The sequence below is a fragment of the Bombyx mandarina genome, chromosome 10 (genome assembly GCF_030267445.1).
Source record: "Bombyx mandarina strain Sakado chromosome 10, ASM3026744v2".
Classification (NCBI taxonomy): Eukaryota; Metazoa; Arthropoda; class Insecta; order Lepidoptera; family Bombycidae; genus Bombyx; species Bombyx mandarina.
The window spans coordinates 13,625,781-13,641,906 of NC_143217.1; the positions used below are offsets into that span (position 1 = coordinate 13,625,781).

The 16,126-nt window shown below is 46.0% G+C and overlaps 1 protein-coding gene across 4 annotated transcripts; it reads left to right on the plus strand.

The window, feature by feature from the left end:
* The first annotated feature begins 1,250 nt into the window (after nt 1–1,250).
* Nucleotides 1,251–8,517, plus strand: PGAP3 (Per1-like protein PGAP3). 4 transcript variants are annotated; one of them, XM_089730702.1, is made up of 8 exons: nt 1,385–1,514; nt 1,617–1,717; nt 2,803–2,960; nt 3,857–4,012; nt 4,745–4,869; nt 5,635–5,768; nt 7,652–7,859; nt 8,336–8,517. In XM_089730702.1, the coding sequence occupies exons 2-8, from the start codon at nt 1,618–1,620 to the stop codon at nt 8,388–8,390; spliced, it is 936 nt and encodes a 311-aa protein (XP_089586828.1). In that variant the 5' UTR covers nt 1,385–1,514; nt 1,617; the 3' UTR covers nt 8,391–8,517. The 4 variants fall into 4 exon arrangements, with proteins under 4 accessions (XP_089586825.1, XP_089586828.1, XP_089586827.1 ...); XM_089730701.1 differs by having other exon boundaries at nt 1,388–1,514; nt 1,595–1,717; XM_089730699.1 differs by lacking the exon at nt 1,617–1,717 and having other exon boundaries at nt 1,251–1,514.
* The last annotated feature ends 7,609 nt before the right edge of the window (nt 8,518–16,126 follow it).

Consider the following 16,126-nt stretch of genomic DNA (forward strand, 5'->3'; position numbering starts at 1 on the left):
AAAAAAGTTCATTGATACCATACCTACGTAAACATTACCATTACACTGATATTATCGTTAAAACGTACCGTAAAATGGGGCGATTAGGGACAAATTCCAACTTTATGAGCAATTTTAAGGTAGTTGTTGATGTATATAATGCTATATCAGGATCAAAATGATTGAGTCTTGGGGGCATCTTTGTTATCTAATTTAAAATTATGCAACTAGCATTCCAGTTTAAGCAAAAAATGCAAAAATAGGTGTAATCCCTATTTACCCGAAAATTGCGGTTAATTGGGACGAAATGAGAAATTGCCTAGGGTTGGCACTACTTTTATTTTTATATATAGTTTAAATTTATTTATTTATTTAGTTGCAACAACAAAGTGATCATCAATAAAAAAAATTGAAAAACTGACAAAAGTACATGGCAGACATCACCTCAATTACAGGTGCAATCGACAGTGCTGATATTTCTATCTGGGTTAAGAGATTAGGTGTGTCGGTTATTCCATGGATTAATCAGATGAATACCCCCACTCTGAACAAATATTAAATATTTTATTATGTATTACTTAGACATTTTTGTCCACCTTGAGATTTTATTGATCTTGTTACATGTCTCTGCAAAATCGACTTACTTATATTAAATTGCTTATCTATTTCAAATAAAGACTTATTCCCAATTTCGCTTCGAATAAACCAGATTTTTACCAACAAATTTAAAAAATATTGTTATAACTACATAGACAACCCTACAAACCTGTACCTATTTATACTTAGGTCGTTTCCATTTCACGTATTTTCATCCCAATTGACCCCTTTTTCGTTGTTATTTGTACCTAAGACGTCCCCAATATCCCCAAAAACAACAGATTTTTACATGTATTTTTATTTAATCAAATACATTAAAACCAATAACAACTGAGACTTACCTTTAATATATATGATGGTTCAAACATTAAATAACGTTTATAAATCATAGTCGTCTTCTATTATTATCAAATAAATAAAAGAGAGCAAAGTTTCTAGCACTAAAATAATGACCACCACAGGAAGTTAATTTGAAACGCGATTTTTTATAAGTTAGCAGCTATTATCATGCATATTCAGAGTTGTTTTGGGAACTTTCAACATTCTACTATTAAACTACAAAAAATGGAAGATTTTGCAACGAATATAAAACTTATATTGAGCGTCGAAAGATTTTCCCGGTTTTTTCCCGATTCGCCTGTCAATCCCTAATCGCCCCATTTTACCGGTACCTACATAGTCATAGATTATACACTTATTATATTACATAGTTACTAAACTGAATTATGATATTAAGCCAATTTTTTTCGAAATTAGTCTTTGAGAATATTAGTCTGAAGAATTGATTCTAATAATGGGGATCCCATTATTAAAAATAACTTTAGTTACAGTATTAATTTTAAGTTGCAAATTGAGTCTGTTATCGGCGAGCGAAGGCGATCGCTTGTACATATATAAAGATTGTCTCAAACGATGCATATCGAGGAATTGTGATGAAAGTAAGTGCTTGAACCAGAAGCACTCTTGACAATATTGTTATCAGACAAAGAAAAAAATTGCTATGCAGGGTTTCATGTAGCCTTTTGATGAACATTCTGCAGGATGAATGCACGTGAATTACTGTCTGCTGGATGTAGGCAGGGCAGGACCGGTCATTTTGGTGAACCTTGGGAGAGGCCTGTGTCCAGCAATGAATGCACAGGCATGTCCAGGTATTACCACTGACTGGTAATACTTTGCGAACAGATAGAATCATTATCATTCTGCTTATACTGTAATATTTTATTTTGTAGTCTTCATTCCTGCGATCTTGTGAAATCCAAGCATACTTATTTACCTACACTTCTGGTTTAGTAACCCAATCTATCTTCCAAATCGAGATCTCTCCACTTTTCCCGATCTTCTGCATTTTCTTGCAAATTATTGCTTAAAACTACATAAATAATAGATTCATTACATTCATCAATTGTTGGTAGCCTAATTACGGTAGGCAGTGTCCTGGCTCTGCCCCTGAAGTCTGGTGCCGGTAACCACTCACCTTCAGGTGGGCCGTATGCTCATCTGCCTACAAGGGCAATAAAAAAAAAGACAAATATAAATTGGGTAGGTAAACTTACGGGGCACAAGCTGAGAGAACCTGCAAATACTAGCAGTAAAAAGAGCAGTGCTTTGCTGATTGTATTTGCATCCTGCTGAGGAGATCTGAAGAGAAACTCAATGGCTCATGTCTATGGGCTAGTTTGCATATTGAACTTTTTCAATGTATATCATGCATTACACTTCTACTAAGAGTATTAGGAGAACATTAGTCAGTCGATGGTTGAATGCAAATATTTAATTAATTATTTTCTATTTACTACGTTTTTCTGTTTTTTTTTCTCAAACTGTTTTGTTTTTGTTTTACTTTAATTATTTAATTCTAGGCGATGCAACGCCCCAATCGTTTGTAGTTATTTAAATGCGGAGACATTTAAATGGTGTTTAGTTGTAAGTTTAGAGTTTATATAGTTTAAGTTCACTGTTTGTCATCCTAATAAAATAAAATAAAATGCTTAAAGAAAATGATGACTAATTGCGAAAATTCGTGATTTATACCAGCAACACCTAAAAACCACAAAATTTCAGGTTTCATTGCTCCCATAGCTTACTTAATCTATATATTGCTCCTAGTTATCAATTATCCTCAATTATGTTTATGAAGTACAAAATATGTATTAGATATATGTTCAAAGCTAAATAATGAACATCTTCAAAATGTCAATATACATCTATGCATGATTCTTTTAGATGGCCTTTTGTTCAGTCAGAATACAACAATACAACAGGATTTCTGGTGTAGGCTCTTCAGTTGGCGATGCATAGACGAGTGCAAGTATCATTGCATGTGGTCTGCTGTAAAGAAATTAGAGAATGCTGGTCGGCAAGTAGTCAAGTTTCATGGCAAGGTCAGTTAATATTTATTAGCTTGTAATCCATTCAAATATAATTAAGTGGAAGCAATTATTTTTTGTTTAGTACACTTTTGTTGGTCATGTAAAAGGAATGTAGTCCATGCAGTTAAATTTTATATTACAGGTTTTGTTATTTAATACTTTCTCAGTAAAATAGTATGCATTTTTTTTATTGCTTTGATGGGTGGACCAGCTCACAGCCCACCTGGTGTTAAGTGGTGACTGGAGCCCATAGACATCTACAACGTAAATGTGCCACCCAACTTGAGATATAAGTTTTAAGGTATCAGTATAGTTACAACGGCTACCCCACCCTTCAAACTGAAAATCCATTACTGCTTCACGGTACAAATAGGCGGGGTGGTGGTACCTACCCGTGCTGACTCACAAGAGGTCCTACCACCAGTGATTAGTGTGAATAGTGGTGGGATGTCTTATGAGCTTGCATGGATAGCTCCACCACCCTACCTATTTTTGCCGTGAATGAGTAATGTCAGTTTGAAGGGTGGGGCAGCCTTTGTACTGTAAAAACAGAGACCTTAGAATTCATGTCGCAACGTGGTTGGGGGCATTTACGTTGTAGGTGTCTATGAGCTCCAGTTTCCACTTAACAGCAGATGGGCTGTGAGCTCTTTCCCCTGTTGTAAGCAATAAAAAAAAGGTGAACTTGCTTTTCTGTGCCAATGCAAGTGTAGCTCAGGGACACAGTAGAATTTACATTGACATTAATTCCACATATATATTTCTTAGAAGGATGATGACCAGTTAATCCATGCAGTCAGCCATCTTCAATCCATCCAGTCAAACCTTCTTAAATAAATAACATACTGATAAAATTATACCTCTGCTTTGGCTTCACAGTAGTGGGGTAAAAAGTCAGTTATTTTCAGTGGCCATTCAAACGGATTATGGGTATGCAAGAGCCCGCATCGGTATTTGCATCTCTACTCAATTTGTTAGCAAACGCATACATGTATTCCAAATTAAGGAAGGAGTTTTCAATCAAATCGAGACCTATAGTGTTACTGTGGCATTTATTTGCTCTTGTAAGTATAAAGTCTTTTGAAGACACGTTTATATATAAAGACTAGCCGTACTCGCCCGCTTCGCTGGGCATTTAAATTAACATTATTATTTATTGTCATTATTATTAGGGAGTCCAACACTCATATAAATATTAGCCTATCCATTAAGTATTTTCTACATGGATACCAAGTTTCAAGTCAATCGTATGCATGGTTCAGTAGTTATAACGGAACATCCGTAAAAACCACTGTAGATTTATATATTAGTATAGATTACAGTGAAAAAGTTTTCATAGGCAGACAAGCAAAACATCTATTTCTAAGAAAATGCTTTTTTTTTAAGTATTGGTCTCAACATACGTATAGTTCAAGAGTAAAAGGGGCTTTACAGGGCAATTGATGTTCGTTGATATCAGTTGAGCAAGCTTCATTTCTCTCAAAAGCGTGTGTTAGAAGATGATCTTTTTTCCAATCCGGTAGTAGATTCATTCGCGAAGCAGCTACTCTTGGGTTGTTAGGTCTCCCTTGGAGGCGCTCGGGTAGCCGTTAGCAAATCTCGCCCTTTCTGACTGAGCCCTTGCTCGCCCACCTGTCCTTGTGAAACTGGAAAGGCCTCTGGGCCACCAGTAAACCATCAATCATAAAAAAAGACTTTTTGTTTTTTGTAAATTTCCTTCTGCTTACAGAATCTAGAACAAAATATCGCCCGATAAGATGTCGACTAGTCTATCTTCATAAAATATGTCTTAACAGGTGTGCATGAACGCGTGGGTATGGTCTATGGTGTTCCACACTAGGGATACTCCGTTCACAGAGTTCATGGACTACACGTGCGCCCTGTCCATGGTCATGGGGCTGTACGTTGCTGCTGTTGTGAGGTAGTTATAATCAAAGCGATCTGAATACAAAATAAAAGGAAAAGAGCTCTATCTCTCTCATCCCATACTTCCTGAACCTTTTACTTCACTGTATTCGAAGACCCTGTCATCATCTTAGTCTTTTCTCCCTCTCTCTCTCGACAGCGTTGCTATTCGCGCTTATGAATTCTAATGAACCCTAAACGCCAAGTGAGTCCTGAGATTAATTTCCCATGAAATCGTAACATTTGTTTAGCGTATTTTTGCTTTTGGTAATTATTATCTTGCATGTCAGAGTAAGTTCATTTAATAAAAGTTAACATATACGCTATTTATTTATTATTCGATTCGGTACACTTGCCGAACACTGATTTACGAGGTTCTTATACAATATTAGCTGTACCCGTCCGCTTCGCTGGGCATTTAAAATTAACATTATTATTTCTCACCCCCACAAAGATTCTCATAATTAACGCCCCCGCAACTGGTGTAGGGAGTCCAACACTCATACAAATATTAGCCTATCCATTAAGTAAGTACATGTATTTTCTACATGCATACCAAGTTTCAAGTCAATCGGATGCACGGTTTAGTAGTTATAACGGAACATCCTTAAAAACCACTGTAGATTTATATATTATTAGTATAGATATAATGCGACTGTATTGGTTGAGGAGTAATGTGCGACTGTCTTACTTCATGATGGCTCGATACATTGCAACTACTAGACATGCATGATAAGCTAACTGCAGCCGGCACAATTGGCAACAATATTTGTCTTTGTAGAATATTGCATAGTCAGAAGAAGATCGTAGCGACGCTGCTGACGGGCTCGTTGCTGTACTTCGCGACGCACGTGCGGCTGCTGGCCACCGGGGTGGTCGACTACGACTACAACATGACCGTCAACGTTATCTTTGGTAATTCTTCAATATTTTTTTTTATTGCCCTTGTAGGCAGACTAGCATACGGCCCACCTGATGGTGGTTACCGTCGCCATGGACTTCAGCAATGCCAGGGGCAGAGCCAAGCCGCTGCCTACCGCATAATACTCTCCACAAGCCTCGTTTTAAGAAGGACATGTCATAGCGCTTGGGAAACACCGTGGAGGGGAGCTCATTCCATAACCGGATGGTACGTGGCAAAAAAGACCTCTGGAAACGCACTGTGGATGACCGCAGTGGCTCCAGGTAGTATGGATGAACTCTACTCCGGTGGCGGGCGGTGCGATGGTAAAAACGAGATGCCGGTATCATCTCGAACAACTTCTCAGAGCACTCCCCATGGAACATACGGTACAAAATTAAGAGGGAACCGAAGTTCCTCCCCAGACCCAGAGGTTCCAAAAGATTCTGGTAATTCTGGTAATTCTTCGGTAATACTGGTGGTAGGTCTTGTGAGTCCGCACAGGTAGGTACCATCACCCCGCCTATTTCTGTCGTGAAGCAGTAATGCGTTTCGGTTTGAAGGGTGGGGCAGCCGTTGTAACTATACTGAGAACTTAGAACTTATATCTCAAGGTGGGTGGCGCATTTACTTTGTAGATTTCTATGGGTTCCAGTAACCACTTAACACCAGGTGAGCTGTGAGCTCGTCCACCTATCTAAGCTATAAAAAAATCATCTAGTTGTACTGGCGGGAGGGTGTACTGTGATCGCGTCCGGGTGCCGCCATCAGTTCTGATGATCTGTAACCCATGTGTATTTTTATATAAAGAATGCAATCTACTCACTGTAAGACAATTGTACATCCTAAACTGTGTATTAAAAAACAAAACTATAAAATATAACCCGGTAAGAAACAGTAGTAGACTCAACCATACGATTACTGTTGTGCCTATGATCAAGACTAGTTTTGCACAAAGACAATTTTACGTAAGGTCTTCATTTCTGTATAATAAAATAAACAAAGAACTTACTATATGTGATAAATTATACACTAAGTGTAAAATAAGCATCTCTAAATGGCTCAGTTTTAAAAACTGTGACGAAACAGAGGCTATACTATATAATATATTAACATACTATATAATACACACACACACACACACACACACACACACACACACACACACACACACACACACACACACACGCACACGCACACGCACACGCACACGCACACGCACACGCACACGCACACGCACACGCACACGCACACGCACACGCACACGCACACGCACACGCACACGCACACGCACACGCACACGCACACGCACACACATATTCATTTGTTACGTATAATTGGTAGTATTGTGGTATACCTATAAAGTGCTTTTATGGAAGAGCGGAGTCTCCTAGTACAGGTTTGCACACTTAAAAGGAGACTCCAATCATTGTTGTATGTATGTTTGTAACTGACTCCTTTAGACGCGATTTTGACCCACTTTAAACGGCCAGAATTCATTCAAACTTTGTAGATATATCGAGGACCGATGATAATACACCAATTTGATAAGGATATTCCATTATTCAATTTGCAAAATAAGTTTTTTGCCAATTTATATTATTTTTATTATTTTGCCAATTTATAGTCGATAAGGCAGGAATTGATGTTAAAGTACTTAATAGTTTTAAAAATGCGTTTTTATAGATTTTTTTTAGTTAAATTTTAATTTTAAAGTTTAAAAAAATTTAGTTTAATTTAAAAATAAAATATATTTTACACTATTTTCAATTTAAATTTATTAAAATTTATTTTCTATTTTTTAGTTGAATTTTATATGAAGTGTGTTTTTTAGTTTTTTTTTTCAACTATTATTAATTATTGTATTTTTGTATTTGTATTTATGTAACCGGTACAGGCGTGGTGGGTTCGTTTATCTGGCTGGTGTACGCGGGGTACCTGAGCGCGAGAGGTTCCCGCCACTCGTCGCGCATGCTGTGGTTCGTGACGTGCTCCGCGGTCCTGCTGCCGCTGGAGCTGCTGGACTTCCCGCCGGTCCGCCGCGCGTGGGACGCGCACGCCGTGTGGCACCTCAGCACCGCGCCGCTGCCCCTGCTCTTCTACCAGTGAGTCCTTACCTAGCTGAATTACGGAATGTTGCGCACCGAACCTCGTTGCCGGTTTTTTTTCCTACCTAAGCTGATAGCCTTGAGAGGCTATATCAGCGGAACCTTAACTAGTAGGTGAGCTCATGGGGCTCAAACCTGATGACGTTGCTAACACAAACCCTAGCAAGAACCATGCTTCGCAGCATCTACCACCGGATCGGAAACGCGATCCACTGAGAAGATCCGGCGAGAAACTTAGTGGACTGTGTCTGTGGGTTAATTTACTCGCCGAGCCCTTCGTCGCGAGCGACGGGTTCGACGAAAACGATGACCAGTGCTTGAGGTACCTAAAAGCACCGTTAGTGGATCGGGAGGAGGCGTGACCCTACCCAGTCACGACATGTACAAGTCGAGTCAGGAGGGCGGCCTCTGACTTCCCCCCGCTACATGTCAAAGATACGCCATGGCGATTAATAATGTTTCAACATTTTCAGATTCGTGATTGAAGATCTTCGTTATACGCAGAGCAGACAAGACAAACTTTTGTAAAAACCGTAACAATGAAACTTTAGACTGTTGATTTTTAAATAAAACAGAACTTAATCCACTACGAAGTGCTATGTGTACTAACTACTTGAGCATTATTACTGATTCAATAAACGAGAGCTCTCGCAAATTTGATTGGTTTTATTTTTAAAATAAATTAATTAAGCACCTGATTTATACTACTCAGTTTTTTTTTTTTTTGTGATTGGAGGATTACTGGTGGCCCGGAGGCCTTTCCAGTTTCACCAGGACAGGTGGGCGAGCAAAGGCTCAGCCAGGAGGGGTGGGATTTGCTAACAGCTACCCGAGCGCCTCCGAAGGAGACCTAACAGCTCAAGAGCAGCTGCTTCGCGAATTAATCTACTACCGGATCGGAATCGCGACCCGCTGAGAAGATCCGGCGAGAAACTCAGCGAGCTAATTCATGGGTCAGGTTGCACGGCGAACTCTTCGTCGAGTTCGACGAGTATGGTTACCGGGGTCCCTAAGCCTGCTCCTAGTGTTAGAGCTAAAGGCGTCTAATGCAAAGGTTATTGGATCTGATGGATCCGTAAGGACGTGTCTAGGGCGTCGACGGTGACTGGCTCCTGCGTGATCAGGATTCGGGGAGTAGTCAGCGGCGGCAACGATAAGGCGATTATCATGACGATTATCATGCCTTATCGAAGTACCGTTCCGACGCTGACTTCATGTATTTCTGGATAGATTCGAGGCTAACCTGCAAAAGCGGGATTGTAGAGATTGGAGGGTGTCTATGTGTGTGCGGGCCGCGTGAGCGAACACCACACTCGCGTAAGTCATGACGGGCCTTATGCAAGTTTTGTAAAGTGTCACCTTGTTCCGAAGGGACATTTTACTCCGCTTACAGATCATGGGGTAGAGTCTACCGAGAATAAACGCGGCACGGTCACGGACTGATTTTATATGCGGGCGGAATGTCATCGATGCATCCAGGGTAACGCCCAGGTACTTGACCTTCCTGGCCCACGGTATGGGTTGTCTAAAGAGAGTAATCGGGGGCGTGAGATTCCTCCTCCTAATCCGGGAGGAAATCCGTGTGGAGCTTCCCCTCTGAAATATCACCGCAGTACTTTTCGCTGGGTTGATGTCTATGCCCCATTTTCGGAACCACTGTCCTAGGGCTAGGGCTGCGCTCTGAAGCTTCTTCGCGATTAGGGACTTGTTTCTACTGGAATAGTAAACAGTCGTGTCGTCGGCGAATAAAGCTAACTGGGTCGGCGGCGACCGGGGAATATCGTTGACGAATAAGCTAAATAGGAGGGGTGAGAGGACAGAGCCTTGCGGGACTCCAGCTGTGAGAGATCGCGGGGAGGAGCGGGTTCCCTCGACTCTATATCGAAAAGAGCGGTTCGACAAGAAGTCCCGTATGATGAGCACGAGACTATCCGGCACGCCCATGTTGAATGGTTTGAAAATCAAACCGTTGTGCCAGACTTTGTCGAACGCTTTTGCGACGTCGAAGAAGAGAGCTCCCGTGTATAACGGTTTTGGTCGATTAAGCCCCACAAGAATGTGCTCCGTGAGGCGGTGCACCTGTTGAACGCATGAGTGATTTGTACGGAATCCGAATTGTTCATCGATGAGAATGCCCTTGGATGAGACGAAGTCTCTGAGGCGTTTGTAGAGCAGACGCTCATACAGTTTGCCTAGAGACATTAGGAGGCTAATCGGGCAGTAGCTTGTCGGATGATTTTTTGGTTTACCGGGTTTATGCCGGTATGCCGATAACGTCCGCTTCTTTCCACACCGCGGGAAAGATACAGTTTGCCATAGCGGCATTGAAAATAGATGCCAACATCACGATGAGTTGGACGGGTAGAAGTTTAATAACGCGGTTAGATATACCGTCGGAACCGGGAGCCTTGCGAGGACGTAGGTCTTTAATCAAATCTTTAACTTCCATCGGGGTGACGGGTGGTAACGCATCCGAGGGTGGCAAGGAGGCTCTGCCTGTATCGGCCAGAAGCTCTGCTTTTTCGTCATCATCGAACGCCGCGAATCGGCCTGAGGGGCCTACGAGGGGGGGCATAGTTACTACCGTATCCGATTTGAGAGTACAAGCTAAGCGGTAGTAAGACATTTGGGAGGGCGCGAGTCCTTCTAAGAAATCAGACCATCTGGCATCTCGGACTTCGGCGATGCGAGACTTTACGTCGCGTTGTAGGGCACGCATTCGAATACGGTTATCCACGATAGGATACCTATCGTAGGCGCGTATCGAGGCGTTTTTAGCTCTAAGGAGTTCCCTAATATTGTCGGGCAATTTGAAGCGGTAAAGGAAGTCCTCCGCTACAACTTGTTTCGATGACCTATCTAATGTCGAGGTGATGTGTAACGTTAAGATGTCTATGGCTTCGGCGGTATCCTGAGGAGACGGTGTAGAGTCCGGGCTAAGCGGGAGCGATGGTGGATCAGATTCAGCCAGGCTGATGCCCAGCGTGTGCCAATCCACCACAGTCCTCGTGACGGGAACGGAATCGGGAGCGCGACCGAGCTTCATAACGACGGGACGGTGATCTGAATCTAACTCTGAAACTACTTCGATCGAGTGTAAGCGCAGTGTTACGTTTTTTAATAACGCTATGTCGAGTATATCCGGGCGATGCGCGATATTTAGCGGGTAGTGAGTCGGGGTTAGCGGAGCGACGATATCGAAGGCGAGATCATCGACTAACGCGTCAAGCCGCTTGCCATTCGGAGTTGTGGTGTGTGAGTTCCACCTGATGTGTTTACAATTTAGGTCGCCCGCCAGAATGACAGAGCTTCCCATGCCGAGCAGCGCCTCGATATCACTGCTTAGAACGATCTTATCCGGTGGAAGATAAACGGACGCGATAACGATCGGCGCGTGTCCCGTCAGTGAGATTCGGCACACTGATGCTTCGATATTAGCGAGCGCGGGAGGATCAAGCGGGACGCAATGCAGGGCTCTTCTATAGTAAATGACGGTACCACCACCACGAGCAGAGAGCCTGTCGTTCCTAATCATGTTATAGTTTGCGATTTTAGGGTCACGGCGCGCGGGCTTAAGCAAGCTCTCCTGCACCATAAAGATGTCAATTTGATGGTCACGCAAAAAATCACAAACCTGATCACGTTGATTTGCGAGACCGTAAGCGTTAAAAAATCCTATCGTTACGGATAGGGGCTTTATTCTACTTATATACGCCATTGATTACCGGCGGAGTGAGGGGAGGACGTACGTATTTAACGACGCGTATACGTCGGCGTATTCCTGCACAACGGCGATAAAGTGTTGTGCAGTGGAGGCAGCGCGAATGGCGTCGCCCAAAGCGTTAACGCGCTCAAAGTTGATCGACTGAAAGAAGTCGATCGCTAAAGCGAGATTGTCGGCCGCGGTCGGAGGGCAAGTTGCGGGAGAGGGACGAGTCGCCGGGGCGGGACGAATCGCGGAGGAGGGAGTTGTAGCCGTGTTCGTGTACGGAAGCGGTTTCGCCCAGGCCGAGACACTGGCACCGGCGCCGGAACGAACGCTGGCTTAGCCTGCGACACAGAGGGTGCCGAGGCTTTGATGTTTGGGTGGGAAGCTCGGAGGCGGTTTTGGCGGGCGACGCGGCCATTTATTTTCGGGGCTCGGGGGCATCCGCGGTAATTTGCGGGGTGACCCTGTGTTCGGCACAGGACGCAGCTAGGCGGTTCCGTCGCGGTTTTTTGGTCGCGAGCGCAGAGGGCCGTGGCGTGATCGCCCAAACATTTAACACATCGGGGGCGCGCGTGACAGTTACGGGAAGAGTGCCCGTACAGTTGACAGTTATGGCACTGGCTAGGAGTGCCTTTTTTATGGGGGGCTTCGACGGCGATACCGGAGAGCCTACAGACGGTCTGTGTGTTGAAGATTTTCTTACCCTCGGGGGTAGGCTGAAGGGCGACTAGAACCATATTATATGGCTCCCTACCGCGACCGGTGTGCATACGGTGCACAGAATTCACTGGTAAGCCCTGTTCTAACAGATCGGCCTTGACGAGCTCTACACCTAACTCTTTAGGGATTCCGCCTTATACGCTCCTTACGGAGGTAAGAAGAGAGGGCCCTATGGTCGTCAGGTGTTTGAACCTTAATTTGAATGCCGTTCGCGAGGTTACGGGCATTCGTGAAATTGATATTTTTGGCCTTAAGGGCCAGGCAAACTCGATCCCAAGCTGCCTTCTCTTGAAGGATAACCGGGGGAGGGGTCTGGGTTTTATTTTTGCCACCGGACGCGGCGACGGAGTGGCACGGGCTAGGGGCGCAACGGGAGTCTGAGGTCGGGGGTGCGACGCGTTCGCGGCTTTGCTAATTTTAGCGGCCGCGGGAGCTCGGGACTCCGCGGCACGCTTCTTACCCTTTTGTACCAGGATGAATCCATCCGTGGATGAGGCGGGGGCGAGGTCGACCTCCATGTCCGAGTCAGAGTCGGAGCACGAGGAGGCGGGCGCAGGCGACCTACGAGCAAGTGTAGGTGTTTTAGAGGGCGCGACGGAGGCCGCGGATGATCGCTCAGCTGAAACGGTGGCCACGGCGGACGACGCAGCAGTTTTACTCGCCAGTATAGGCGACACGAGAGCGGCAGGCACGACGGAGGTTGCGATGCTCGACGCAGAAGCTTTGCACGCAGGTACAGGCGACGCAGGAGCAGCGAGCACGGCGGAGTCCTCGAGAGGGCTCGCAGTGTGATTGGCCTTGAAGGCCAGAAACTCTGAGGCGAGCTGTGGGTGGCGAAGTCGGAGGAATTCCGCGAATACAGCGTCCATGATCGCTGAGTGCCCAGGTGGGGCGGCCCCGGGTCTTGAAAACACTCGCCTCGCGGCGAGGCCCCAGCTCCTCGGACCTGAGCGGTTCTATTGAACACAGGTGGCGATGCGGTGTGATTACTACAGGACAAAGAAAAAAAAACACAACAAAATAGAAATAACAAAAAGAAACAAAACAAAAACTTCCAGGAAAAACAGCCTGTCGGCAGATGTACCACGAACACAGAAATAACAAAAAGAAACAAAACAAATAAAAACTTTCAGGAAAAACACTTGGTCGGCAGATGTACCACGAACACAGGCCGCGCGAACAAAGGCCGGGCGATCGAGTGGTCGATGAGCACGTCCGCACGTGACGGGTGCCTCTATCGGAATGACTACTCAGAGTACGTTAATGGATTTAGTATGTGCTTCAATGCTACTGCCCACTCCCACTGCGAACGTTGATGAAGGGGAAGGGTTGGACTTAAGATTCGCTAGATCCTACAATGACACGCACGTCTAGTCCACATTCCGATAGAGGCACCCGTCACGTGCGGACGTGCTCATCGTCCACTCGATCGCCCGGTCTTTGTTCGCCCGGCTTTTGTTAGCCCGGCCATTGTTCGCGCGGCCTGTGTTCGTGATACATCTGCCGACCAAGTGTGTTTCCTGGAAGCTTTTATTTGTTTTGTTTTAGTTATTTTTGTGTTCGTGGAACATTTGCCGACAAAGTGTTTTCCTGCAAGTATTTATTTGTTTTGCTTCTTTTTGTAATTTCTGTTTTGTTGTGCTTTTTCTTTGTCCTGTAGTAATCGCGCCGCATTGCCACCTGTGTTCAATAGAACCGCTCAGGTCCGAGAAGTTGGGGCCTCGCCGCAAGGCGAGTGTTTTCAAGACCCGGGGCCGCCCCACCTGGGTACTCAGCGATCATGGACGCTGTATTCGTGGAATTCCTCCGACTTCGTCACCCACAGCTCGCCTCAGAGTTTCTGGCTTTCAAGGCCAATCACACTGCGAGCTCTCTCGAAGACTCCGCCGTGCTCGCTGCTCCTGCGTCGCCTGTACCTGCGTGCAAAGCGTCTACATCGAGCACCGCAGCCTCCGTCGTGCCTGCCGTTCCCGCGTCGCCTATACTTGCGAGTAAAACTACTGCGTCGTCCGCCGTGGCCACCGTTCCAGCAGCGCGATCATCCGCGGCCTCCGTCGCGCCCTCCAAAACTCCTGCTTGTAGGTCACCTGCGCCCGCCTCCTCGTCCTCCGACTCTGACTCGGAGATGGAGGTCGACCTCGCCCCCGCCTCATCGACGGATGGATTCACCCTGGTACAAAAGGGTAAGAAGCGTGCCGCGGAGTCTCGAGCTCTCGCGGCCGCTAAAATTAGCAAAGCCGCGAACGCGTCGCGCCCCCGCCCTCAGACTCCCGTTGCGCCTCCAGCCCGTGCCACTCCGTCGCCGCGACCGGTGGCGCAATCTAAAACTCAGACCCCTCCCCCGGTTATCCTTCAAGAGAAGGCAGCTTGGGACCGAGTTTCCCTGGCCCTTAAGGCCAAAAATATTAATTTTGCCAGCGCCCGTAATCTCGCCAACGGGATTCAAATAAAAGTAACGACACCCGACGACCATAGGGCCCTCTCAAGTTACCTCCGAAAGGAGCGTATAAGTTTCCACACTTATACGCTCCAGGAGGAGCGCGAACTCCGCGTTGTCATACGTGGAATCCCGAAGGAGCTAGATGCCGATCTCGTCAAGGCAGATCTGATAGAACAAGGCCTACCAGTAAATTCCGTGCACCGCATGCACACCGGCCGCGGTAGGGAGCCATACAATATGGTTTTAGTCGCCCTCCAGCCTACCCCCGAGGGTAAGCAAATTTTTAACATTCGGACTGTCTGTAGGCTCTCCGGTATTGCCGTCGAAGTCCCCCATAAAAAAGGCACTCCTAGTCAGTGCCATAACTGCCAACTGTACGGGCACTCTTCCCGTAACTGTCACGCGCGCCCCCGATGTGTTAAGTGTTTGGGCGATCACGCCACGGCCCTCTGCGCTCGCGACCAAAAAACCGCGACGGAACCGCCTAGCTGTGTCCTGTGCCGAACACAAGGTCACCCCGCGAACTACCGTGGATGCCCCCGAGCTCCAAAAATAAATCGCCGCGTCGCCCGTCAAAACCGCCTCCGAGCTTCCGGCCCAGACATCAAAGCCACGGCACCCTCTGTGCCGAAGGCTAAGCCTGCTTTCGTGCCGGCGTCGGTGCCCAGCGTCTCGGCTTGGGCTAAACCGTTGCCGTACACGAACACGGCTACAACTCTCTCCCCCGCGACTCGTCCCACCCCCGCGATACGTCCCTCCCCCGCGACCTGCCCTCCGACCGCGTCCGAAAATCTCGCTCTAGCGATCGACTTTTTCCAGTCGATCAACTTTGAGCGTGTTAACGCTTTGGGTGACGCCATTCGCGCCGCTTCCACTGCACAACATTTCATCGCCGTTGTGCAAGAATACGCTGACGTATACGCGTCGTTAAATACGTACGTCCTCCCCTCACTCCGCCGGTAATCAATGGCGTACATTAGTAGAATAAAACCCTTATCCGTAACAATAGGATTTTTTAACGCTTACGGTCTCGCAAATCAACGTGATCAGGTTTGTGATTTTTTGCGTGACCATCAAATTGACTTTTTCTTAGTGCAGGAGACCCTACTTAAGCCCGCGCGCCGTGACCCTAAAATCGCGAACTATAACATGGTCAGGAACGACAGGCTCTCTGCCCGTGGTGGTGGTACCGTTATTTACTATAGAAGAGCCCTGCATTGCGTCCCGCTCGATCCTCCCGCGCTCGCTAATATCGAAGCATCAGTGTGCCGAATCTCACTGACGGGACACGCGCCGATCGTTATCGCGTCCGTTTATCTTCCACCGGATAAGATCGTTCTAAGCAGTGATATTGAGGCGCTGCTCGGTATGGGGAGCTCTGTCATTCTGGCGGGC